At 48.6% G+C, this 27,685-nt stretch overlaps 2 protein-coding genes across 4 annotated transcripts in view; both read right to left on the reverse strand.

Moving 5' to 3' along the window:
• KIAA1143 (KIAA1143 ortholog) overlaps positions 1 to 27,685 on the reverse strand; it is a 940,736-nt gene that overhangs the window by 462,509 nt on the left and 450,542 nt on the right. The window lies entirely within an intron of this gene.
• TMEM158 (transmembrane protein 158) lies at positions 24,249 to 26,133 on the reverse strand. The gene has a single exon (XM_050780520.1). It carries the CDS (start codon positions 25,801 to 25,803, stop codon positions 24,907 to 24,909), a length of 897 nt encoding a protein of 298 aa, XP_050636477.1. The 5' UTR covers positions 25,804 to 26,133; the 3' UTR covers positions 24,249 to 24,906.

The raw sequence follows: 27,685 nt of genomic DNA on the forward strand, positions 1-27,685 counted from the left end.
TCTTGCCCAATATAGAACTGGCCAGAACTCCTGCTTAGCTAGCTAGTGCCATAGAACAAATCACCTCCCAATTTAGTGCCTTACAGTGGTCATTGTTTTGTAATCTCTCAGGATTTCTGTAGATTAGGAGTTTTGGAAATGCTTGTTGGAGTGGTTCTCGTTCCAGTCATTCGTGTGGTTACTCTCGGACAGTGGCTGGAGCTTGGAGAGCCAGGGTTGAAGCAGCAGGTGGCTGGCTGGGTACCTCTGCTTCTTTTTATGGTTTCAGGGCCTCAGTGGCCTCTCCATGTGGACTGGTTTAGGCTTCCTCACAGACTGATGGCCTCAGGAGAGTCAAAATGCTTACCCAGGGCTCAAGACTTTAGGAGTGAGGATCACGGGGAATAAGATGGAATATGGGTCCGTTTTATAGCCAAGCCTCTGAAGTCACACAGGATCACTTCAATGGCATGCTGTTAATTGAAACAATCACAAAGAGGCTGGGCATGGTGGCTCATGCCTGTGGTCCCAGCACTTTGGGAGGCTGAGGTGGGCAGACTGCTTGAGCTCAGGAGTTCAAGACCGGCCTGGGCAACATGGCAAAACTCTGTCTCTACAAAATATACAAAAATTAGCTGTGCATGGCAGTGCATGCCGGTAGTCCTAGCTATGCGGGAGGCTGAGGTGGGAGGATTGCTTGAGTTTGTGGAGGTCGAGGCTGCAGTGAAGCTGCAATCGTGCCACTGCACTCCAGCCTGAGTGACAGAGTGAGGGTCTGTCTTAAAAGACAAACAAACAAACAAACCAGTCACAAAAGCCCACCCCACATCAAGAGGAGGGGAATTGAACTCCACCTCTTGATGGAGAAATGATAAGGTAATAGAAAAGCACGGGGTTGGGGAGAGGTGGGAGATACTGCATTCATCTTTTAAAAATACAACTGCAACCATCTTTTCCATGCAGGGTGAAATCATCTTTGCAAGCCTTCCTCCAAGGCTAGCTCTTTTCAAGACTTCCTCTGTGACTCTTTTTTCCTGCCCAGCATTCAGCCATCTTTTCTACCTGTTTTAATCTCCACTCTTCCCCCAACCCAGCCCCTCAACTGTGTTTGTCATCTCTTCCTGATTCCCACTTATTATGCAGACCAAAACCTCTCCAGCTCTCCAGCTGTGTGATCCTTTCCTAAAAAGGCACTGAACGAACAGTTCTCATGAATGAAGGGAGTACAGAAACCCATCGGAACATGATGACTAAGACGCAGGGCAGCCCCGGGACAGCCCCTGACTGAAACATCCCTGAGTTCTCTGAGCATCAAACACGCCTGTGAGATCCTTGATTACACTGCGGGTAAGCAGACAGGAGGACAGATGATGTGTAAGGTTGGAGAACGCCAGGAAAATGAATGGACTTCAAGACAAGGAAAGGCTTTCAGGGAATACTTTCCAAGCCCGCAGGAATGTAAGGACGCTCCCACATTGCTGGTAAGTGAGTCATCACCAATCACCGTCCAGTTAAGAATCACTGTATGTAACAGGCTTAGAATCAAAGATATATATATATATTTTAATCGACAGAAAAGAGAACCAATTTAGAAGTCTGGAGAATGAACTAAAAGGACAGGCTAAGATGGGAACACTTGGAGGCAGGACAGTAGAAAGACAGGGGCGCTCCTGTGTGACTGTTGGGAAGAGCAAACTCATAGGGAAGCAAGGAGGCACTTGTCAGCTGGAACCTGCTGGTGTCATCATCCAGTTCCCCTGCACTCACAAGCAATTTGCTACCCTTCAGGGGACTTCATCACTATGTGCCACTCTTCTCCCTGGGGCAATTATCCTTTTTAATTATGTTGCAGTGATATAACTGGGCCCCACATTTGTCAGGTACATTGGTTTGTTTGCAATAGCTAGAGGAGGTCAGACTCAGACCCAAGTGAGAATTCTGGCTCTGTTACTGTCCAGCCTGGTGACTTAACCTTTCTGGAGCTCTGTTTGCTCATGGAAACTGTAAAATGGGGATTATTACACCCTACCTTTGTGTCACAATAATAAAATGAGATACAGTGAGTAAAATGTTTAGAATAGCCTCAGACCCCACTGGTGCTTAATCAAGTGTGTTCTGTTTCTGGTTCCCTCTTAATTATTCAACACCATTAGTGAGCATCTTTTTTTCCCTTTTGTAACCAGCCTCAAACCTGTTTATTTTTCCAGGTGTACATTGTCACTAGAAGCCAGGCATTTAAAATAAAAACATGGTTATAATAAAGGATAGGTCATATTACACAGTAATTATTACTCTAGGAGGTTCAGCAAAGGAACAGCCCTTTTCCACAGCTTCCTCTTCATGTATGGGCCTTCCAAATCAATTTTTCTGCAAGAGGCCCCTTTTCTGGTGAGTTAAAAGCCAGCAACTCCCTCAAAGATCAGATGTAGGCAATGAGATGCTACCGAGTAGGGCAATACAGTCCACCTAGCATCCTGGCTCAGGTCCTTGGGTCCAGGATCCTAGATTTCCCAGTGGGTCACCTGTTGCCACCGCAGGTCTAGAAAGAGGATGTTTGGAAATTTTGTTTTGGAATTTGAGCCCCTGGGGCACATAGAAGCCTTGAAGGCAAACTGTAAATGTCCCCATTCAAGCCCAGTCCCTTATAAGCACAAACCACAGATCACCTATTCCCTCTCCCTGGAATAAAACACCCTCAGGCCAGGTGTGGTGGCTCACACCTGCAATCCCAGCACTTTGGGAGGCCGAGGTGGGTGGATCACCTGAGGTCAGGAGTTCAAGACCATCCTGTCCAACATGGTGAAACTCCGTCTCTACTAATAATACAAAAATTAGCTGGGCGTGGTGGTGCACACCTATGATTCCAGCTGCTCAGGAGGCTGAGGCAGGAGAATCACTTGAATCCGGGAGGCGGAGGTTGCAGTGAGCCGAGGTAGTGCTGTTGCACTCTAGCCTGGGCGACAAGAGGGAAACTCCATCTCAAACAAACAAACAAACAAACCAAACCCCCACCCTCCATCCCTATCAACCTGAGAGCTCTCATACAGTTGCTTAAGATCCAGTTCCTAAGTATCTCTCTTCTTCTGCAGGCCTTCTCTCTCAAGCAGATGCACTCTTCTCCTTTGAGGCTGCAGATGCCCGGAACACACTTCCACTGCAGCAGCATCAAGATGACGGGCACACTATCCTCCCGACCAGGCCCCGAGCAACACGATCATTTCTCATTCCTAATTCCCAGGAAACCATGGCGCAGAGGGGGACTCAGTGAGTATTTGTTGACCTGAGTCAGATCAATGAAAGGCAAGACTTCAGACTTTGCAACCCTGATATTCCATGATGAATTAAAAAAAAAACAACAGGGGCAGTTAACTTTATGTTCAGAGTCCAGTTAAGTCTAAAATATATGTTTTAGAGTTGAAATGTTCACATTACAACTTGGATATACATAAACAATTTGCTGACAATTTTTTCTCTAAGTGATTCTTACTTTAAAAATTCATTTCTTTCTACCTAAAATTGTCTTTAAAATTCAGTCTCTGCAATAGGCAAAGTTTTCTTAAATATAACACAAAAGGCATTAAGCATCAGGGGAATTTTTGATAAATTGGGCTACATTAAATTTAAGAACTTCTGACCATCAGAAGGTAAGAGTATGAAAAGGATGTCACATAGTTGAGAGGGCATTTGTGATAAATACATCTCACAGAGGATTCACAGGACCTAAAGAACCCCTCCATGCCAATAGGCAATGTCAACAGCTCAGTAGGGAAATGGGCAAATAACCTGAACTGGCAGTTCACAACAGAGAATGCAGTCATGCACCACTTAATGACAGGGGTATGATCTGAGAAATGGGTTGGATGATTCTGTCATTGTATAAATATCATAGAGTGTACTTATACAAACCTAGATGGTATAGGCTACTACACACCTGGGCTATATGGTGTAGCCTTATTGCTCTGAAGCTACAAACCTGTTCAGCATGTTACTGTACTGAATACGGTAGACAGCTGTAACACAATAAGTATTTGTGTATCAAAACACACCTAAACATAGAAAAGGTATAGTAAAAATATGGTATTATAAGTGTATAATGTAATATAATTGTTGTATGTGCAGTCTGTCATTGACCAAAACATCATTATGTGGTGCATGACTGTATTTAAGTGGCTAATAAAGATATGAAATGCAGTTCAATCTAAAACCACAATGGATTACCACTACACACCTACTGGAATGCCAAAATTAAAAGGCTGGCCATCTTAAGTGTTGGAGAGAACATAGAACAACGGTAACTCCCTATCTACTCAATGAGAACACATAAAGACTCTATGACACAGACACACACTCCTGGGTATGCAGTAAACCCAAAGAATGTGTGTGATTACCGAAGATAATGTGCAAGATGGCTGGGCACTGTGGCTGCCGTCTGGAGTCCCAATACTTTGGGAAGCTGAGGCAGGAGGATCACTTGAGGCCAGAAGTTCAAGACCAGCCTGAGCAACACAGGGAGACCCCATCTCTACGAAAAATTTTTTTAAGTTAGTCAGGTGTGGTGGCACACATCTCTAGTCCCAGCTACTCAGGGGGCAGAGGTTGGAGGATTGCTTGAGCCCAGGAGTTCGAGACCAGCCTAGGCAACATAGTGAGAACCCATCTCTATAAAAAACACAAAATTTAGCCAGGCATGATGGCACGTGCCTGTAGTCCCAGCTATGTGGGAGGCTGAGGTATGAGGATCACTCGAGCCTGGGAGGTCAAGGCAGCAGTAAGCCATGATGGTGCTTCTGCACTCCAGTCTGGGTGATAGAGTGAGACCCTGTCTCAATAATAATAGTAATAATAATAATAATAATAATAATATACAAGAATGGGCATAGTAACCCTATTTGAAATTACCAAAACCTGGAAACTGCCTACATGTCTGTCATCAGTAGAATGGCACCTCTACTCCATGAGATGCCATGCAGTGATGCGAAAGCATGAACCATGATGGCGCACAACAGCATGGACACATCTCACAGACATGGTAGTGAGCCACAGGAGCCAGCCAGAAAAGAGTACAAACTGCTTGGATTCATTGCATAAAGTTCAAAAACAGGCAAAATGCAAAACTATGCTGCTTGACACTTTCATTGACATACATCATACCTGTAGAAAAGTCTACAACTGACCTGCGGTCGTGACTGCAAGGGAAATTAGTGGGGCTGTGCGTGCTGGTAAGTTCTGATTATTGATCTTGGTGCTGGCTAGACAAGTGTCTTTAACTTATTATGAAAATTCATCAAATTGGGAATTTTTGATTTGTGCACTTTTCTAATCCTTCAATAAAAAAGTTATAAAAAAAACCTTTACATAACTTTGCCCTTCGGCTGGTTTGGATTGCACACTCCCTAATGGGGCCCTTTCTTCTCCTGAAGGCATCTTCCTTAGACTTATAGAAGAAGCCAAGGAGCTGAGAGCAGCAGAGACAAGAAACAGAGGGAGAGTGAGAAAGTCCAGAGTAAGTCTTGGCTCTTGCCTCTCTCGGAGCCCAGCTGCAGGCCCCCACTTCCTGCGATTTGGTTACTTAATCCAGGAAATTCCCCTTTTGGCCCATGCTGGTTTGAAATGGGTTTATGCCCTCAACAATCAACAGAGTCCTGACTAATAGGCCCACTAGAGGTTTTTCCCAAAAGAAACCAACTTCCTTCAAAGGTACATTTGAACTCCTGGCTCTAAGAAAGCAGAAAAATGTGTTTACATTTATTTATTTATTTAATTTATTTATTTAAGACAGGGTCATCCTCTGTTGACCTGGTTGGAGTGCAGTGGTGCAATCATAGCTCACTGCAACCTTCACCTCCCAGGCTTAAGCAATCCTCCCACCTCAGCCTCCCAAGTAGCTGGGACTACAGGTATGCATCACCATGCCCGGATAATTTTTTTATTTCTTGTAGAGACGGGATCTCATCATGTTACAGAGGCTGGTCTTCAACTCCTGGGTTCAAGTGCCTTGGCCTTCCGAAGTGCTGGGATTACAGGCACGAGTCACTGTGCCCAGCTTATGTTTAAGTTTTAAAAGAGCAGTACCCATCTCTTCACCCACTCCCCTTCTGATCATCAAGGTTGTCAAAAAGAAGGCTCAATCTCAACTTGGGCACCTATTCCACAAAGATTAGGACTAAGCACTTAGCTGATGGTCCATACATAGGTGTTAACTCAATGAATAGGTGAACTAGATATGGCACAGTAATACAGTAGCAGGAAATACACATCAAAGCCAGGACACATCACCTTAGATGCTGCCTTATGTTTTATGGGGATGATATAGTATTTCTGGGAACCCTTACAGAGCTAACAAATAATCAGTCATTCGTCAGGAATGTGGAGTAAGCTATTTGATTGCAGAGGTAGTTTTCAATATTTTCCTCATGGTTACAGTTCCAGAGCTTGATGACTTATTTGAGTGCTTATAGAAATACGACCTTTCCAGGAGCAGCTCAGAGAGCTTGTTGCAAGCAAGAAGTCATCGTAATGTGGATATCACTGCAGGATGTGACATGACATACCAGTGGAAAGATGCAGCAGGCATCAGCGGAGGAAGTAGAGTCACTTTAATGATGAAGGCTGTGGAAATGTGTGGAAATGGTTACAGACAGCAGGAGGCAGTCCAGCTGTTTCACAGTGGGCAGGTCTATGCAAACCTGCCACAAAGTTTGAGGAAGCTGAGAAGCCAAAGAAAGAGGCTGACAAATCTGGTTTCTCATATATATATATGTGTGTATATATATGTGTATATATGTGTGTGTGTGTATATATATACACATATATATTATTATTATTTTTTCTTAACAGAGTCTTGCTCTGTCACACAGGCTGGAGTGCAGAGGCACTCTCGCTCACTGCAACCTCTGCCTCCCGGGTTCAAGAGGTTCTCCTACCTCATCCTCCTTAGTAGCTGGAACTACAGGCATGCACCACCACCACACCTGGCTACTTTTTGTATTTTTAGTGGAGATGGGGTTTCACCATGTTGGTCAGGCTGGTCTTGAACTCCTGACTTCAAGTGAGCCACCTGCCTTGGCCTCTCAAAGTGCTGGGATTACAGGCGTGAGCTGCCATGTCCAGCTCATCACTCATTCTTTTGTTTGTTTGTTTGTTTGTTTTGAGATGGAATTTTTGCTCTTGCTGCCCACGCTGGAGCACAATGGTGCAATTTTGGCTCACTGCAACCTCTGCCTCCTGGGTTCAAGCAATTCTTCTGCCTCATCCTCCCAAGTAGCTGGGATTACAGGCATGTGCCACCACGCCCGGCTCATTTTTTGTATTTAATAGAGATGGGGTTTCACCATGTTGGCCAGGCTGGTCTCAAATTCCTGATTTCAGGTGATCCACTGCCTTGGCCTCCCAAAGGGCTGGGATTACAGGTGTGAGCCACTGTGCCCGGCCTCATCACTCATTCTTATAGCCTTTGTGCCATTAAGTGTGGGCCAGGAAGCAGCGGTAAATCTCTCTAAGGAAGAAGAGGGTGGTGACAGCATTAATGAAAGGCTTCATTTTTCTGCTTTAAGTTTCAAAGTAGACTTAAAATCTGACAGGAAGACAATAGTCTCAAATGCCAGACTTTGCAGAGAGAGAAAGGGCTTTCTTAAAACCCCCAAGGCTGGGTTTTTATGTATCAAAAAAATCAAAGCTCAGAGAAATTGAGTGATCATTGAGTGAATCATGGAGGAAAGAAAAATGCAAATATGACAAACAGGAAGTTTCTACCCTACAGGAGGAAGGACAGCTGCTTTGAAACTTGGAGAAGAAGTTAAGAAATGGGACAAGAAAAGGCAGGCCAGGGGCAGGTTGTGAGTGTGCTGGTTTTTCCCGCCCCACCCATCAGGATCAAAGCTCCAGGTATAAGAGACAATAGAAACACTGAGATAGTTTTAAAGACTCCAAGAACATACGGGCTGGTGCTCCCACTTCCCTGGGTATAGCCTGAGGAGTCTTCAAATCTCTCAAGAGAGCCTTTGGGTCAGGCTAACACTGCATCCAACATGGTGCCCAAGTCACAGAGCAGAAATGGCTGAGGGAGGCACTTCAGCGACTTGGGCCTGACACAACTCACCTGACATACTATATATGGGCTTGCTCGGGTGTGGTGGCTCACGCCTGTAATCCCAGCACTTTGGGAGGCCAAGGTCGGTGGATCGCTTGAGGTCAGGAGTTCGAGACCGGCCTGGCCAATATGGTGAAGCCCAGTCCCTACTAAAAATACAAAAAGCACACCTGTAGTCCCAGCTAGTTAGGAAGCTGAAGCAGGAGGATCCCTTGAACCCAGGAGGCAGAAGTTGCAGTGAGCCGAGATTGAACCACTGCACTCCAGCCTGGGCGACAGAGCGAGAAGCTGTCAAAAAAAAAAAAAAAAAAGTAAAATACCATTTGAACTTAGAGCTGCAGAATGGACTTCTCAAACCAGTGATCAAGTAGCTTTCCCATGCAGACTTTGGGGATCAGGAGTCACAGTGAAAGCCAGATGAGGCTGAGGCAGCAAGGTAACGCCCCCAACCTTGCAGGCAGCATGTGATTGCGCCACAAGGCCAAGACCTGAAGCTAAGTTAGCTTCCCCTGCATCCAACTGCCATCTTGGAACGAAGCGGAGAAAGGAAAATCCTTGCATTGATGGAGAGACCCAGACACTATGTAATTACTTGAAAAGAGATTATTTTAAACCAGAGGAGGCTGAAATACCGTAACAACAAGATCAAAAATTTTCTTTCATGCAGTGGAAATGGGGTTTCAAGAGCTGGTTGGGATCTTATTGACAGGTGTGTTTTGCATATCTGAGCAAATTCTACCCTTATTACAGGATACTCATGACTTCCAAAACAACATACTTATTTTTTTCAATTATGATGGTAATATATATGACTTCATTGTAGAAAACTTGGGGGGAAACACTATAAAGAAGAAAATAAAAATGATTCTGTAATTTCACCAGCCATAGATAACCACTGTAAACATCTTGGTTTATTTTTTCCCCATCTGTTTTCTATGTATATGTGCATGTGTATGTGTATCACTGTGATTGTCTGTGCATCTTATTTGTTCACAAGATTCTTTAATTTTTTTTTCTTTTTTTTTTTGAGATGGAATCTCACACCTTTTTCTCAGGCTGGAGTGCAGTTGTACAATCTTGGCTCACTGCAGCCTCGACTTCCTGGGCTCAAGTGATCCTCCTGCCTTAGCCTCCTGAGCAGCTCAGACTACAGGTGTGTGCCACCATGCCTGGCTAATTTTTTTTTGTATTTTTAGTACAGATAGGGTTTCACCATGTTGGCCAGGCTGGTCTCGAACTCCTGACCTTAGGCGATCCACCCACCTCGGCCTCCCAAAGTGCTGGGATTATAGGCGTGAACCACCGTACCCAGTCTTTGGATCTGCTTTTACTGATGCGTGAGTGTGTGGCCTCATCACCACTTCCAGCACCTGTAATTCTTCTTTGTCGATCCAGTCTTGGGCTGCTGGAGGAGGCCTTGCCTGAGAATTTACACTCCTGGGGCAGCCCTTCACCAGTGACTGGTGTAATGTAGGAGTGTAAGCCTTGTGCAGGTGCACAAGGGTCGGAGGCAGGGAGATTCTGAGGTGCTGTTTATACTTGGGGTTCCCTGTGGGGCGGGCTGAAGCTTTTCTCCCTGGGACTCAGCCTGAGATGGCACCCCAGCTCGGCTTCTATGAGAGCACATCCTTCATAAATCACTTGCACGCAAAACTCATCTCAACGTCTGCTTCTGGGAACCCGACCTAAGATAGCCAGTGATACATTTTTAAACATTAAAATAAATATGAAGAAAATAAGAGGCTCTGTGGATATATTTAGGAATTTAAAGTTGGTTTTTACAGCGTAAGTAAACAAACAAAAACATAATCTTGTATCTTGACATATCAGTCTGGAGTCAGAACCTTTTTTTTTTTTTTTTTTTTTTTTTGAGGCAGGATCTCACTCTGTTCCCCAGGCTGCCCAAAGTGCTGGGATTACAGGCATGGGCCACTGTGCCCGACTTGGAGTCAGAACTTTAACAGCAGAAAAACAGGAGTGGTGCCCCTTTAAATCACAGATAGTCATTCCGTGCTTTTTGGGGAGATTGATGCTGGGTCCTAGTGGTCTCCTGCAGGGGCTGGAACCACCCCAGAGAAAGGAGAGCAGGCTTCTGTCCCTTCTTGCTGCACTTCCGAACAACACAGGTCAGCCCAGGGCCAGAACCTTGGGGCAGCTCCACCGAAGAAACTGTCCTGTTGCCCCTGATCCCGCTGTGCCAAGCCCAATCCTCACACCAAGGCAAGGTGGGCAGAAGGCAGAGGTTGTGGGGGTGTGGGTGGGTGGGGGTCCTTATGTTCCACAGTACAGGAGCTGGACCAGGAAGATGGAATTTGCTACCCTGAGTGACCATAGAGAGGGTTTCTAGAAACTCAACTTTCCAAGCAGGTTTAGAGAAAAGTGCGCTTGTCCTCCCACTGCTACCAGCTGGGGAAGTGCACGTGTGCGTGCTGCTTCAACAGCTCAGAAGTCCTGGGAGCTTTTAAAAATTTCCCAATCCAGGTTCTGCCTACTGGGCTCCAGCCTCCCTCAGAAAGACAGAAGGCAGAAGGCAGACTCCTTGGTTCTTCGAAGTAGCTCAGCTAGACCTGATGACAACACTGGCCTGTGGGTAGATTCTCTGCAGGGCCAGCCTGCACCTCCCAGCAAGGGCACCACCTGGTGGCGGGCACTCTATAGGATGGGCTCTCTATCTCTCTGGTGGTGTGTGTGTGTACGTGCCTGTGTGTGCGTGCATGTGTTTAGGTGGAGGGTAAAGTGGGTGGGGAGGGGATTTACCCTCTGCAGCCTCAGGCTTCCCTGGCAAGCCACTGCCTTGGACATGACATTTCCTAGTTTGGCTGGGGCCCTGTGGCCAGATGTAAGAATTTAAGCTCTGCGCTTAGGGCTCGTGCAACCTTAGACACTAAATGTCTCTAAGCCTGTTTCTTATCTGTAAAAGGAAAATCAAAGTACCTAGCTCTTTGGGTTCGTTGTTAAAAATAAATGAGATTATGTTTTGGATTCCCAATAAATAGATCCTGAGAGATTCAGACGTAAGTAGTTTATTTGAGAAGTGACTCCAGGAAAAACCACTTGGGGAGAGGGATGTGAGCCAGGAGTGGGGAAAAAGATGGCAAGAGTGACTTATCCAGCAAGTGTTTTGCCACCAAGGGCACCTGCATGCCATCCCTCTCAGTAGGACCTTGCCTGACGGGAGGAGGGAGCTGGGATATTTATCCACAGATTCCCATCAGTCACTGTGGGAGGACCACTCCTGGGGTGCCTTAGTGCCTTAGCTCTCTCACTTATTTGGCATGTGGGCACGGTGGGCACCAGCAACCAGAAAGGGTCCTCAGACAGATTTGGAAATGATGGTATTCTGAAGTTGGGCCAACATGTATGGAAATGGTTAGTGGGGAGGGGGGATGGCTGGGGCACCACCAAAGTCTTCTATATGCATGATTAAAAATTCTCAGAACATAGTAACATTTCAATAAACAATAGCTATTTATAACAGTACACATCAGTGGTCCCCAGCAAAGTGTGACAGAGCTGATAACCTAGATGTAGGTTCAGATAGGCTGTGTGCCATGGGAGCACTAGGTACCAACAGCCCTAGAGCAGGTGTTTAGTGTCCCCTCATTTATAGATAGGGAAACTGAGGCTCAGGGAGCATGAGAGCCTTGTTGAAGGTCATGGGGTCGATCGTGCCAGTGTTGGTCTCCTGCAGGCAGTACTGCTGCTCCCGCCAGTCCAGGATTGTAAAGAGTTTTGATTCTGTGCCTGTGTTAAACTGTGCTCTCTCTGAGCCCCACCATGACAGTGCAGAAATTTGTTTCCATCTGTAAAATGTCAAGGCTGAATCTTTTATGTTCTGCCCTGGGTCTGTGCCCAATAATGAACTCCATCCAAGCCCTGTGGCTGCCTCCAGCCCACGAGACTCTTTGGAACAAAAGGAATAATTCTCAGTGGCAGGAGAGAGTGAGGGAATGGTTTTATCACTCTTTTCCTGCACGCCTCAGACCTGAGAGAAAAGAACAGGGAACTGGCAGAAATAGAAGGTGACAGGGCCGCTCTCTCCCTTGTTCCCTGCAGTCATGCCTGCATGGAATTTGGGAGTTTGTTGCCCCAGTGGGGCTGCTTTGGGTCCACTGGGAGCAGAAACCTGGGGTTCCATCGCCTGCCTCATGGCCAGACATCGAGTCTGCTCTCAGCTCTCTTTGTTGAACACCATTGCCATATCTGTCTGTGCTGGTGACAAAAGAGAGAGAAGCCTCAACTCTCTCCTTTATACTGCGCTAGGCCATTCCGTTACTCAAGCAGGAGTAAAACCCAGGAGTGGGGTGGCATAGCCGGAGCCACCACAGGGAGCCCCTGCATCAGGGGGCGCAGGCTGTTTCTGGGTCATTCCACTGGGAAGGGGACAAAACCCATCTTTTATGACCCATGTTCAGTTCTCAGTTGGAGTCAGGTAAGCCTTTCCCTTATTCTTATTGTTTTAAAAATGTTTTCTAAAATTGTGGTATGACATACATAACATGCAATTCTTTTATGTTTTAATTAATTAAATAATTGAGATGGAGTTTTGCTCTTGTTGCCCAGGTTGAAGTGCAATGGCGTGATCTCGGCTCACCGCAACGTCCGCCTTCCGGTTTCAAGCGATTCTCCTGCCTCAGCCTCCCAAGTAGCTGGGATTACAGGCATGTAATCCCACCATGCCTGACTATTAAATTAATATTTAACCCTTTTAAAGGATATGATTTGGTGGCATTAATTACATTCACAATGTTGTGGAATTACCACCACTCTCTGGTTTCAAAAGTTTTTCATCACCCGAAACAGAACCAACTAAGCTACAAGATAGTCCTGGGGGAGCCAGGGCTCCAGCTGGGACATGTGTTTCTAAAGGGGTGTGGAGAGAAAGTAAACTCTTAGGTATATTTTCCTTTAAATTCATGACAATAATACCTATGGGAGAGGTACTGTTATTATTCCCATTTTACAGAAAAGGAAACTGAGGCCTAGAAAGCAGCTGGCCAGTGTCAGGGCTAGTATTTGAAATAGACTAGTCTGGCCTCACTGGGCACCACCTCCGCCCCACCTGGCTGGTCCCACTTCTCACTCCATTCTGCTGGAATCATTCCATGAGCTAAAATGTCTAACGATGTTGGGCCTTTGACTTCCCTCTAAAGGGAATTGTTAGGCTGAGCTGAAACTTCAGGGCTTTGACCATCTCCTCTGGCAAATTAAGTGTGACGTGGGGGTTCTGGAATGAGGTGGAGGTGACTTGTAATGAACATGGGCTTATTTGAGCTTGGAATCAGGCCAGTCATGGATCTACATTGAGAAGGGACTTGGGGAGCTGTATGAGTGGGGCTGGGCCATTCCTGGAGTGCCGAGGCCTTCCTGGAGGACCCCACATCTGTCTGCTGCTTCAGCACAAGAGAGATACTCTTTGAGGGGATGCGAACCTGGAGAGTCCCCTCCCCACACTGAAGGATCAGAAACCGTGGAGGGTCCTTGCCCCAGCGCAGTGGCAGAGCCTGTGGCCCCAGCCCTACGTGGTGCCAGGGCTCTCCATTTCAGCTGGATGGTCAGAGGGGAGGCAGAAGGCCCTGAGAAACCTTCCTCTTCACATCCCCAGGGCCCCAGAGTGAACCAGACTAGGTAGTGGGAGAGGGGATGCTTGTAAAAGATCAAGAACAACAGCCCTGAAGATTTTCAACAATCAGTATTAGTAAACCTCACTCATGAAGCACTTCCTATGTGCCAACGAGCACCCTAGGGGTTCTTCATAATTACTCTTCCCAACTCTCGGCTGCTGGGTAGGTATTATTTTCTCTGTTTTACAGATGAGGAAGAGAATGCCCAGCAAGGTAAAATGGCAGAGCTAAGATGCAAACAAACTCAGGTCTGCGATGCCCAAACCCCTGTTCCTTTCCCTCCTTGTACCTGAAAACTCTTCTCGGCACCAGGGGAGGTGCATCTGGGAGTGGCTGTGTCTGCCTGCATGTTGATGCTGGTGGGGTGCATGTGTGTAGGGCAGGAGGTGGGTCTGTGACATCCTGGGTAAAAGGCAGTGGAGCGAGGGCTTCTCTGGCATCGCTGACAGCTGCCTGGATCTCCTGTTTCTCTGGGGTGGCTCTGTGTCAGCCGGGTGGGGACGCACACCTGGATCTGCCCTCAGGTGCTCTAAACTGAGGTGAGGGTTCACAAAGCGACCAGAGCAGCTGCTGTTTCCTTGCAGATGCCTATCTGGAGGGGGTGTCACTTGGCGACAGGAATGGCAGTTCCCACAGAGGTGTTGGGGGCTCTTAAAACCTTATTTAGTCAGGCCACACAGGAAATCTCCCCAGTGTTCTCTGAGCCTGGGCTGGAAGAGGCCTACAAGGAAACCACAGGAACACACAATTTTTGCTCATAATGCAATTCAACAGAGAGTTCTTGAGGGCCTATTTGTGGACACATCTCTGAGACACCATGATGGTAAAATTCCAGGATTCTCCCCACACCCAGGGAGGACATCCTAGCTGCCCCACTGTGCACTTTGGAGGCACAGCCCTCGTGAGATTGCTGTGAGGATTTGGAAGATCAAGTTCCTGGCATCTACAACCTATGCTAATTTCTTCTCTTCCTTACTTTAGAGCATGATAGTCATTGCTAACTGACAAATAAGTCATTTTTAAAATGTGAAACATTTTTTCTTTCTTGTTTACCTCATTGACTTGAAACAAAATCTTTACTCCATGGCCCTGGTCATTTGAATAGAAAAATGCAAACATCATAATGATTTTATAAATTATCAGAGCCACGCAAACAGCCAATTTAGACAATCCAGGGCAAAATACATTCTGATATCTTAAGCATCCTCTTTTCTTACTCGTACATGTTTCCCCTTCAAATCACTCAGAAAAATGAGAGGCCTTGGCCTCTGTTTCAGTCCACCTGCTGGAAAAGTCCTCGAGGGAAGTGTCTTTGTGGTGGATGTGGTCTGACTGGGCCTGGAAGATGGGGAGGGAAAGTCTGAACACAAAACTGCAGGCCTTTGAGGGACTGGGGACTCACCTGCCCCAACCCCCTTGTTCTGTAGCAGAGGAGACAGACGCTGGAGCCACAGCCAAATGGCTCATTCATGGCAGGGCAGGTGCTGCAAACAGGTGTCCTGGGGTCCTGTCCCATGCTATTACCAGTCTGCTGGTGGCCTCAGCAAATTCCCTAATACCGAGGGGCTTCCCTTATAATGCACATACTGGGAGCTAAGACTTTGCATGCAATGGCAGATGGCAGGGACTTCTAACCTCATTAGGGAGGGCCAGCATGAGAGAGCCAACTGCACCTCAGTGGGCCCCAATGCAGGACACCAGAGACAAGACCACCCAGCCAGATCTCTCCGAGACTGGCAAGGCCTGGAGGTCAGCATTGTTGGCTGGAGAGGGAGCTGAAGCTTCGACAGGCACATTTAAACTTCATGTCCTCTGGACACCCCCCGACTCCACCATTGATGGGAATGGGACTGAAGAACACTGTGAGCTCTGCAGTGAACGCTGCAGGCACTCCTTCCACATTCCTTTTACTCGGAGTGTAGGCTGCTCTGAGTGTAGGCTGCAGACTTCTCCCAGCTGCCTCCCCTTCTAGAGAGTTGGGCCCAGCTAAATGGAAGCTGCCAGGGAGGCTATAATGACGCCTCTACCCAGAATTTGGCCAGTGATTGGTTAAAGTGGAAATACGAAAGACCAGTCCTTTGTCTCAAGGCGCAGCAACTGTGGTGCACAGCCTGCTCCAGAGGTTCCCCTGGGGTCAGGCTAAAACCCACATCAGCTGAGACCATGTGCTTGCTTTGCTCCTTCCCCTGTCCCATCCTGCTTCCCTCACTCCGATTCTCCTGAAAGCATCCCCCAATTCAACGCTTGGATGAGACTCTCCACCTCAGGCCCTGCTTCTCGGAAACCCAGTCTAAGTCACGATCCATTCTGGAAGACCTTAACACTTTCCACGGACTGTGAGTGCTGCTGAATACATTTTGACCCTTTGGTGGTTCCTGTCCTTGGTGATTCCCCAACCTCTGGTGAGATCTTTTCCTCTCTGGTGAACCTCTGGATGTTCTGACTTCAGAGGGGTTCTGGCTGCAGCTTTAACTCGGCCATATGTTGGGACAGCTCTTGGGGCAGCATGACACGGAAGCAATATCCTTCCTGCTTATTGGATCTCAGAATTCATTTTCGGACCAAAGACATCAAATAAACCCAGGAAATAGGAAGCTGTTCACAGTTATGACTTGAGATGAATCAAGTTGTTCATCCTCTAAAGTTGTGTTCCATTCCTTATCAACCTCATCTGAAACCTCAGACACAAAACCAGAGATGTTTCTGCCAGGAGGGGTGGAAAGTTTGGTCTGCCTTTCATATGTGTCTGGAGATGATAAACTTGGAAGGGAAATATAGCAGATCCAATCCTCCCTCCCCCATCTCCATTACGTCTTTGGCCTTGATAGATTTCAATATCCTGTGCAGCTGATGTCTGACCCACACATCAAGAACACAACCTTCACACACCTGCGGTGAGAAGCCCTCTATGACCTTCTGCAGAGGGAGGGAACTGTCAAAGAGCTGCTGAGTGCAGGAATGCAGCACGCTAAGAAGCAGGTACTCAGTTTGGGGTTAAAATATGCATAATACATACATTTGAATATCCATCAATAAATATCAGCCATGCTCACTTGTGGGTACTGGGGGTTATTGGAGATATTTATTCATTTGTTTTATGAATGGTATTTTCTAATTTTTCTATGATATAACACTGGTCTAGTAAAGAAATACAAGTTTTAAAAGCAGTTATGCACAATACAGTTCCTTTTTTTTTTTTTTGAGATGGAGTTTGGCTCTTGTCGTCCAGGCTGGAGTGCAGTGGCACAATCTCAGCTCACTGCAACCTCCGCTCCTGGATTCAAGCAATTCTCCTGCCTCAGCCTCCCAAGTAGCTGGGATTACAGGTGCCTGCCACCACACCCAGCTAATTTTTGCATTTTTAGTAGAGATGGGGTTTCACCATGTTGGCCAAGGTGGTCTCGAACTCCTAACCTCAGGCGATCTGCCCACCTTGGCCTCCCAAAGTGCTGAGATTACAGGTGTGAGCCACCATGCCTGGCCATTTTCATTTTTTAGTATGAATAATTACTTATGGTCACACACACACACATGTGTAAAACAAGACTGCAACTACATGCACCAAAATGTTTGCAGAGCTTAGTTTTGGGTAGTAGGAAGATGTGTGGTCTTTTCTTTCTTTTTTACTTAGCAAGGTATTCTATGACTTCAGGCAATGCTGTACAGTGAAATATCCATTCTCAGTCTCTGACGGACCTGCACAGTAGTAATCAACACAGGTCCCCTCTCAGGGACATGGTGATGGCCTTATGCTGGCATGGTGGGATGTGCCTGTCAGGCTGAGTGAGACACTGGAACTCAGTGATCCAAGGAGAGAGGATGGAGCTAGTCCCCTTGGGATAGCTCTGTAGGATAGAAGCCAGCAGAACCTGCTCCCAGCCACCAGGCAGGCTCCTGCCCATGTGCCCCTCCTGCCTGGAACCTTCCCATGGAGGGTCCTCCATGTTTATGTTTTGCTCTCTGTTCTCCCCCGCCGTCAGCCTCCAGCTCCAGGGCATCCACTCCATTCTCCCCTGTGCCTTTCGGTGGAAGCATTTGGGGCTCTTATTTTGTGTGTGTGCAGGGGGGATGAGGAAGGGGATCATCTTTCTGTTCTTAGAACTGATGTTTCAATTCTCTTTTCCTTCTCTCCTCTTAGTTATTGCCTTTCCTTCTATTTCTTCTGCTTTTTCCCTCACCAGTCCAAAGGAACAGTTATTAGTAATCATATTTATTATGATTACTATATAGTAACTACAATTATTACTACCACTATTTTCTAGTGTAGGTCTCCCTCAGCAGCTGCAGAGTTATCTAGAAACACAGGAGGGAAGATAGGGCTTAATGTTAAATTCTATGGTAAGAAAATCAGCATCTATCTTGCAAGAACAAATAATACATGGAATTGACTTGAGCCAGGGAATTCCCATGATCATAAATATTCTGAAATAAGATTCCAAGGTACTATAATAGCAAGACCACAGTTCTAGATCCTTACACAATGTGGATAATGATTTAAGTCCAGAGTGGCTACCATAGAAGGCAGCCCTACCAGTAGGCTGGAAATCACAAATGTTACCCCTGGGATAGAAAAGTGCATTGGTAACAGTGGTGGCTCAGAGGGGCCTGGAGTGCAGCCATCACAAGGGGGCTCTGGGGGCTCTGTTAGGTTCTAAACAAGTTTCTCGAACCTGCAGCCACTTGACCTCTAGATTGGGGTTGGGGTGTTTGTGGGGTTGGAGAGATAGGGCCAGCAGCTTTCTGTTGCATGCCCACTGACCCTCAGGAAGTCTGATAGGACTGCCAGTAGCCTGGCAAGGACTCTAATCACAGACAAAAAGAGTCCTGATGGGGCACCCAGAAGGTAGGTTATTTTCTAGAGTGCCAAAAAAGCTTGCTGGGAGGCGTGTTGTCTCCATAGTCAAAATGAGGCCTTGGCGTGTTATCAAGATGCCAATGATTTGGATTTTTATCACTGATCCTGTGAAAGCACACAAAAGAATGCATCTTTGGCAGCACAGAAGCTCACTCTAGTGCTTTGAGAGACAGTCCTGGGAATGCGCAGGCAATAAGAAAGCCAGGAAAATCCTAAGGGTGAGACGAGGAGAGAGGCCTTTAATTGTCCTGAGTGAGCAGCCACACCACCTGTCCTCAGAAGACCACAGGAAATCCCTACCCTCCTCAAAATAACCTTGGGCCTTGTCCCATCCCAGGGCGTGGCAGAAAGCATCCAGTGTCAGCACAGGCTTGGAGGATGCCGAGGCTGGGAGGGGACAGTGAACTGGCTGGACCGATTGGGCTGAGGGTTATGTGATCTTGATAGCTGGAAGCGAGGGGCAGAGAAGAAGACAACCTCTTAGAAAGACCAGAAACAGAAGGTTGTGGCGAAAGCATGGGGGCCTGCTGTCTACAGAGACCTTGGCTGTAGAGAAAACAGCAGGAGCTGACCGAGGACAGTGTTGCTATGTGGGGAATGGAGAAAAAAATTGTAAATTTAAGTTACTTACCAGACACGGTGACTCATGCCTGTAATCCCAGCACTTTGGGAGGCCAAGGTGGGCAGATCCCTTGAGGTCAGAGTTTGCGACCAGCCTGCCCAACATGGGGAAACCTGTCTCTACTAAAAATGTAAAATTAGCCGGGTGTGGTGGCGTGTGCCTGTAGTTCCAGCTAATCGGGAGGCTGAGGCAGGAGAATCGTTTGAACCCGGGAGGCAGAGGTTGCTGTGAGCCAAGATGGCGCCACTGCACTCCAGCCTGGGCAACAGAGTGAGATGCTGTCTCAAAAAAAAAAAAAAAAGTTTAAGTTACTTAGAGCTGATGGGAGATGGTAGGACCAGAGGGATGGGCTTCTTGAAAATGTCTGAGAGCTGGAGGCAAGTAGGAAACTTGCACTTGGTGTAAGAACCAGAGAAAAGACCAAGAACAAGAAGTTCCGCAGAATGGAGCCTTGGTGAGGAGAATCCGGGGGACCTTAGGTGTCTCCTCACATGTGGAGGCTGCACAAAACAGTTTTGCCCTAAAACCAAAGACCCAGCAAGGAAGAGCCAAGAAGGGAAGGTGATGTCTGGTAAGTGCCCGCCCACAGAGAACGCAGTAAGAAGCCCGGGTTCCAGTTTAAGGTGTGTTCCCCAGCAGTACCACACATGGTGAAGGGGTTCGGCACTCCCAGCCCAGAATGAGCCCCGTATTGCACTGGGAGAGATGTCCCAGAAGAGGCACAGCAGAGCCGGGAAGGGTGAAGGCACTGTCTAAAAGAGCCAGGCTGCCCTGGGGTGGAGGGTTGCAGGGGTGGGGGCTGAACAGGTCTACAAGCAAGAGACCAGAGGGAAGTCAGGAACAGGTCCTGCTGAGCACCCATGACAAGGTGCACACAAGGGCCACCAGCCCCGATGACCTGGGTGAATTTGGGGAGTTAACCTCTGTCATCCCCTCCTTTTCCTAGTGGCTTCTCTGGCCTGAGGAAAAGGCTTAGCTGTGAACTGAATGTCATTTTATATCGCTGTTAACTCTCCCAATCCTTTTAGCTCGAAACCTCTTAATCTAGCTGGGAAATAGAGGATATTGGCCCCCAGTGAAAGGAGAGAATAGGAGAGTGAAGACCCACCTCTTCATGCCCCTGATGCTAATGAGTTTGCAGGCGGGGCTAGGCCAGGAGAGTTGAGATGCTTGTTCTGACACACTCTCCTTTCTCCCCATTTTATTTCTAACTATTCTCCTATCCCTCAAGATTCCTAGACTGTGGGGATCCAGGGTGCAAATCTTCCAGATTCAGTTCTTTAGGGATATCCCCTGCCCTGTTTTTGGAAAGCTACCAAGCTGATACCACCATTATCTGTAAAATGCCCCAGGAGTGGCAGGTAGCTTCCAGCATGGCCAGATGGTATGGGTGTCAGAGGAGGAGAGTCTAGAGCCAGCACTTCTAGAATGATCCTCTGTCTACTCACCAAACCAAGTCCTGTAATTCTTCTGGGTGACCACAGATCACACAGGTATGGCAGTGCTGGAAGTCGTGGTTTTCATTAGTGTTGCTCACTGATGCCAGTTTTTCCTCTCCCTTTGGCCACTGGGAAATCTGAACTCCTTGGCTCCCTCATGATGGGTGGGGCCACATGACAGTTCTCATCAATGAGCAGAAAGGATGTGACTTCCTGCCTGGAGCATTGAATTGCCAGTGTGGGACCCTCCAGAATTTGCTTCCTCCTACCTAGATGATGGTGGCCCCCTTGTTGAGTCAGAGTCCCCATAATCTGGGTCCCTGAATGATTCCAAAGTGCAGAACTCCTACCACCTTTGGACACGCAGCATGAGCAAGGAAAAAACCATTTGTGTGTGTGTGTGTGTGTGTGTGTGTGTGTGTGTGTGCTGTTTTGTTTCTTAAGACAGAGTCTTGCTCTGTCGCCCAGGCTGGAATGCAGTGGTATGATCTCGGCTCACTGCAACCGCTCTCCCTGGTTCAAGTGGTTCTCCTGTCTCAGTCTTCCAAGTAGCTGGGACTATAGATGCATGCCAACATGCCCGGCTAATTTTTGTATTTTTAGTAGAAACGGAGTTTCACTGTGTTGGCCAGGCTGGTCTCCTGACCTCAGGTGATCCACCCGCCTTGGCCTCCCAAAGTGCTGGGATTACAGGGGTGAGCCACCGTGCGCGGCCTGGGACAAACCTTTCATGCACAAGCCACCAGAAGCTGGGATTGCTTGTTACTGGAGCATAACCTGGTGTATCCTGAATGATAAGGTGATGTGAGGGGGAAAGAAACAAGGCATCCTCCTTTGATGTGTATATCAACAAAAAGTGATCATTAAACAAGAAGTGACATTAGGGGAAATTTCCCATATCATCATAAATTCTGGTTATTAGAGAACTATCCAGATGGAAGAGAAAAAGTATAAATGTGTGATCTGTGTAAAAGAAATGCAAATGAGAAGCATTTGTGTGATGTGCTCCTCATATGTGCCTAATGACCACATGGCTAGAACAATTCTGCATGTTGTTGGGTACATTGCCTGTCACAGGTGGGGTTCCTCAAGAGGGAGGCTGTGAGATAGAGATCACTGTGCAAGAGGCTTATTAGGGAGTGTGGATTAGGCCTGTGGAAGGGAAGGAATGGGAGGAGGCAGACATGGACAGAGGGAGTAGTTCAACTCCATGAAGTTTCCATGGACACCTCAGCCAGCCCTGAGGGGACTCAGTCCTGAATGGAAGGCGGGGGGCACTGGAGGGTAGTGGAGGACCCTTCAGAGCTGTCCCAAGTTGTGGCCAGAGGGCTGGGTTTTTCTGCCCCTGTGTTGATCAGTCGTCGGATGTGGTGCCCCAGGCAGGAGGTGCGGCTTTGGGCAAGGTGGTCTCTTCCACTGAGGCAAGCCCCAAAGAAGATTAAGGTGTTCAGATCTGGGGCTGGGGGAAGCTCTCTTGATGAAAGCAGAAAACTCAAGAAGGCAGCCTTCAGCAGCAGCTGGATATTAAACAAGGGGTATCCACCCTCCCGAGGAGTAAACTTTCTCTCAGGAGAAGCAAAAATAACACAATGATGATTTATCCTGGGGACTCCGCTGTATCATTGGCAACTCAAGCTGTCCCCATGAAGCTTTATGAATGGGCTGGGATCTGGGGGTGCCATGTGCACACGTTCACAGGCTAAAATGGCACACTTCTTTTCCTGTCATAGAAGAACTCCTGAGTAATCCTTAGTAAATTACATACTTGGAAGCATTTCACTACTGAGATTATGCAAATCAAACTGACTAGAAAATTCAGACCTCACAGCTGAGCTTGTCAAGACCTGACTTCCTTTACCCAGTGGGTGACTCCAACTGAACAAGATCAAAGCAAGCTCTGTCCTCACTTTCTGGGACTAACCAGTCCATCAGTGACACACACACACACACACACACACACACACAGAACCTAGAGCACATATGCAGGTTCCACCGGCAATTCTGAAAGTCAATAGATGTTGATATTTTAATCATCCCTAAAAGGTAGCCATTAGGGCCCATATATAGAAAGTTCCATTAAGTGCCTGAATGTCTCATTTAATGCTGTCAGGTTCTTCGGGGTTTGTAGCTACACAAAATCTGACAGTGACTAGGGTAGGTCAACAAAAGGGTGGACCTTGAGCAGTGAGCTCCTAATTCTCCTAGGAAAAGAAGTTTCCAGTGATGAACAATACCATTCAGGGAGGCAGAAATCCTGGATTTAGTCTCAGCTTTGTCTCGTGAGGCTGTGTGATTGTAGGCAAGATGCTCAACCTCTCTGAGCCATGGTATCCATCTTGGAAAAAAGCAGGGAGAGTGATTACGTGTATGTGGTACAAAGAATACATAATGTGCCTCCAGAGTTATAAATGCTATGATTATATTAAAATTGATCAAGCTTAGCAAAATTATTGACTTTTCTTCTGCTAGTTACCACAGGGTTAAAAAATCATGACGCTTATAACCTACAAAGATCAATACTCCACCCTTTCCCCTCTTGGGGGCTGGTACCTGCTACAGATATCTCAGGACCTCAAAGAGCCAGAGGGGCAGCTGAAGCTGCAGGGCAATGACCCAGCCTCTCCTTCAGCCGTATTGCTGGGAAAATAAGCATCCCATTTATTTGATATAATAGACATCTCAAGATAAAAGGAGGCAACCTACATTTGAGGGTTTCATTCCACTAGAACACAGCAGTTCTCAAACTGGAAATGCATCAGAACGCCTTGGAGGGCATGTGAGAACACAGATTGCTAGGCCTTATCCCTATAGAGTTTCCGATTCTATAGGTCCTGGGTGGAGCCCAAGTTTTGTGTCTCCAAGTTCCCAGGTGATGCTGATGTTGTTGGTCCAGGGACCAAGCTTTGAGAACTATAGCTCTAGACCAATCTCAAATATGCTTGCAAAATGAAGACGAGATGAAGCAAGGGAAAGTAGCTTTCAAAGTCTCTTAAAAATGCTTTTAAAATAATTTTTAATATTAAGTCTCTTTAAGGACTTTTTACTTACTCTTCTGAAAACCTGGAAGAATTTGAAACTACTACATAGCAGATACTGTAACATGGAAACCAAAAGTGAAGAAAATCTTGTGATCATTAACTTTATCCCCCAAGAGTTTATCTTTTTGAAAAATCTAAACGCCAAAACAGTATCTCAGGTTTTAAAACCAGCTTTTGGAATGTGCTTATCTGCTAAAGTTCATGCATTTGAAAAGAAATCTACATGCCTTTTAAAGTGAGTCATTTTCGTGAAAGCCATCCAGCTCAGAGGAACTATTGATTTTACCATTTTGATGCTTGCCTGGGTGTTTTGCAGAGCTTGGAACAGTGAGCAAAAAGTTGAATCATATAAAACGGTTTGCCACCGTGACAGGTGGGGGGTGGATGGGAACTGGGGGCCAGTGTGGTGAGATGCAAGACAATCGCCATCAGGGCAAATAATACGGTTTCCATCTATCTCTCACAGACGGGTAAAGGAGACAGAAGTAGTAGCCCTTCTCTAACTTTTCCGAGATTCCCTCGCTCAGGTTTTAGGGTAATGTCTTGCAATTCTTGGATTCCCTTTCCCAAATCAAATAAAGAAAAAGCTACATACACATCTCTGGAGGAAAATGTCTGTATTAAAAGCCAAAAAACCACGTAAGTACAAGAAGAAACGCCCACCAGGCCACGTCACTGGATAGATCAACTTGGAAAAGGTTCATAAAGTTCATTTTCAGCGGTAACAATATATTGGCGTTAAATCCTTCCCATGCCCTCCCCCCAATTTTAAATAAATTAAAAAACAACAAATTTCAAATACAACTATGTTCAGATACAAAGAGCTTCTCTTACTACAGCAATAGCAATTTAATGTTTTTGTTTTGTATTTTTTTTTACTAAAACTTTCATTTAAAACAGTTATTAAATATATAAAACAAATACACAGGATTTGGTCATTTTCTGCCATGAATATAGGGCACGTGGGTGCGGGGAGGGAGTTGGGCAGGGGGATGCAATAGAGGGGAAAGGGCCCCATTTCCCTCCTCTCCGTCTTCGGAGCTGCGATCCCACCCTCAGTCCAAGGGCTTAAACATCTGCTTTTCGGAACTGGAAGCGCAGCACAAACCTTGCTTTTCAAAGGCGCTGGGGCCTCTCGGCGGCCCCATCTCGGGAAGATGAACTAACGATAACTACAGCACGAAGCACACCGGCCGAGTCTCCGGCGGGAAAGGCACCCGCGCGCGGACACAGGACGGACACAGGGAGGAGCGGAGCGGGTCACTTGGTCGCCACCCCGGAGGTGACGGCCGCGGCGGCGGCGGCAGCGGCGGCGGCGGCGGCGGCCGCGGTGGTCCCTGCGGGCACTGCGGCGGGGGTGGCTGCGGTGGCGCTGGCGGTGGTCCGACGCTGCTCCATACCGTTGGGCAGGAAGCCGGCGATGATGGGCACCGGCCAGATGAGGGCGGCCACGCTCCACACCACGATGACCAGGGTCATGAAGCAGGCCACCAGCGTGGACTCAATGGGCTTACGGTTCAGCCGCCAGCCCGGCTCGCCCTGCAGCTCCTCCAGGCTGAAGTCTAGGCAGCAGAAATGCAGCGGCTCTCCCTGCAGCCACAGCGGCCCGGGCGGCTCCGCCGCGGGGTAGGCTGGCAGCGCGGTGGGCGCCCCGGCGGTGGTGGCGGCGCTGGGGGCGGCGGCGGGCCGGAGGCGGCCGGGGCGGCGACCGCGCACCCAGCCGCAGCCCACGCAGAGGCGCAGGTCCTGCTGCGCGCCGCCAGCCGCCAGCCCCAGGTGCTCGATGAGCAGCGGCGGCCCGACGCGGTGGAAGGCGGCGGCGAAGAAAGCGCGGCCGTGCGCGTTGGTGGAGAAGAGCAGCAGGTCGCACTGGAAGCCCCGCGGGCGGCCCCAGCGCACTAGCAGCGAGCTCAGCATCTGCCGCTGCACGCTGATGTTGCACGGCGCCGCCGCCGCCGCGTCCTCCGGGCCCGGGCGCTCGGGGGGCCCGGGGGCTGCCGAGGCCAGCAGCCGCGGGGTGATGGGCTCCTCCGCGGAGGACGCGTTGACTGAAGCATTGGAAGGCATCCCGAGGAGGCCGGGCGCGTCCGCGGCCCCGCCGCGGGCGGGCGGCAGCGGGCAGGCGGCGGCCAGCAGCGCGGCGAGCAGGGGCAGCATGGCCTGCGGCGGGCGCCTACGCGCGCGAGGCCGGCGGCGGCTGCATGGCGAGCGGGCGACGGGCCGGCGAGCTCACGGTGGGACCGCGGGAGCCGGCGGCCGGGCGCAGTGCGGGCGCGCCGGGCGCCTGCCAAGCCCGCGGGGGCGGCGCGGAGGCGGTGGCGGCGGCTGGCTCGGCGCGGGGATCCCTCTAGACCCGGTTGTGTCTGGGGTTCCCCGCCGCCCCCGGGCGCCGGGGCCTTTGGACGGCCGGGCTGTTCTGCGGGACCGGGTGCTTGCCCAGAGCAGGATTCCCCGGCTCGGCTCCGCCTCCCGCGCGCCCCGCCCCGCCCCGCCCCGCCCTGCCCAGCCCTCCGCTGGCCGGGCTCGGGGACTCGGGGGAGGGCGGGGTTCCACGCGCCGGGGCTGCGAGAGGAATCGCCGGGGCGGGGCTGGGTGTGGGGGCGCGGCGGCGAACTGATCGCCAGGGGTGCGTGCGGGCGGGCAGGGAAGCCTGCGGACGCGCCCCGGCGCCCCCGCGCTTCGGGTGAATAGCGTTCTCAGAGGGAGGCTCGAGGGACCGGAGACCATCCTTTTGTCAGGCCTGAGGGGAGCTTGGCTGTCTCGCCTTAGCGCTACCGAACCTCCTTTGTTTTACAGAAGGGGAAACTGAGGTCGAGTTACAGAGGGGAAAGGGCCTAGCTAGGTCAACTCATGAGCCAGAAACAACTTCGCGCCACTAGCTCTGCCTTTTTACGGGGTCTCTTACCTCAAATCTGTAGTTTGGCTGGTTTTTAATGGCTCCAACACAGCAGACTCACTTGGGATTCTCCTCACAGCAAGCGAGGAAAATTCCAAGAACTCTGTGGAGTTTCAAGTAGAGAGTGACTGGCGGGGGGGGGGCGGGGGGGGGGCGGGGGGAATGTGAGCCCTGAAGCTCTGCCGCCTGGGGGTCCCGACTGGGAGGACACAGGTCCTGACAGGTCGAGTGAGCGCGTGTTCATGAAACAGTTGTAGGTTAGAACCCACGTCAAGGGGCAGTTCATTCCCTTTGGGATATTATACGGGAGGAGGGCTACCAAGAATAACATGTCAAGAGATCAGATTTATCACATTTATATTGAAAAGCACTTTCCTAGTAGTTCGGCCCCTCACGCTTGGAAACAAACTTCATCGACCCTTCATCATTCCCATCACTCTTTAGTGGACATTTGTATTGAATTATTGAATTATTACCTAGTTCATTTTAGTTGGAAGCCCTCGTACTCCATGAGCACCAAGTATTCCTGATTCAGAGAGGGGAGGGGTGGAGGGAGCAGAGACAGGCCTTAACAAAACGGCCCTCCCTCTGAACCAGCTAATCCTTCTGAGGGGTCTGCCAAGAATCCAGCTACATTGCTAGGTATCCTGGCTGATTACTTTTCTGGAAGCTTTTGTCCATTGTTTTCTAACAATAAGTAAAATGGGGCTGAGAAAGTTGCAAAAACAGCCTCAAAATAAACCCCAACTTATTCCACCTCTTGCCAGCTAAGCAAGCCATTATTCTGACTTGGCCTTGGTTTCCCCATCTGAGTTGGGGGGTGGGTGGTACCTCCTTGCAGGGTTGCTGTGATAATACTTCCAACCCAGTGTCTATCTATCCCCAGATGTTCCCACGTGGTGGCTGCTGTGATATAGTTACTATCAGTGCTGCCCAAGCTGGCTGCCTAGAGTGGTCCTTGGTTTCTACAGAAATGGTTAATTTCCCCAAGGGGCTGGGACTCCCTTTTCGTTTAAACCTCCATCACTTTTGTGCTTGGAAGTGGTGCTACCGGGGAGAAAAATGTGAATTTTCCTGCTTTCAATAAAAATGACTTCTCCTTTCAGCCTTTGCATATCAGGAACAGAAGCTGCTCGGTGATGT

Source organism: Macaca thibetana, chromosome 2 (genome assembly GCF_024542745.1).
Source record: "Macaca thibetana thibetana isolate TM-01 chromosome 2, ASM2454274v1, whole genome shotgun sequence".
Taxonomy (NCBI): domain Eukaryota; kingdom Metazoa; phylum Chordata; class Mammalia; order Primates; family Cercopithecidae; genus Macaca; species Macaca thibetana.

What these genes read in the sequence shown, in the direction of transcription:
- TMEM158 (XM_050780520.1), bottom strand. Translation starts at nt 25,803, where the DNA reads ATGCTGCCCCTGCTCGCCGCGCTGCTGGCCGCCGCCTGCCCGCTGCCG.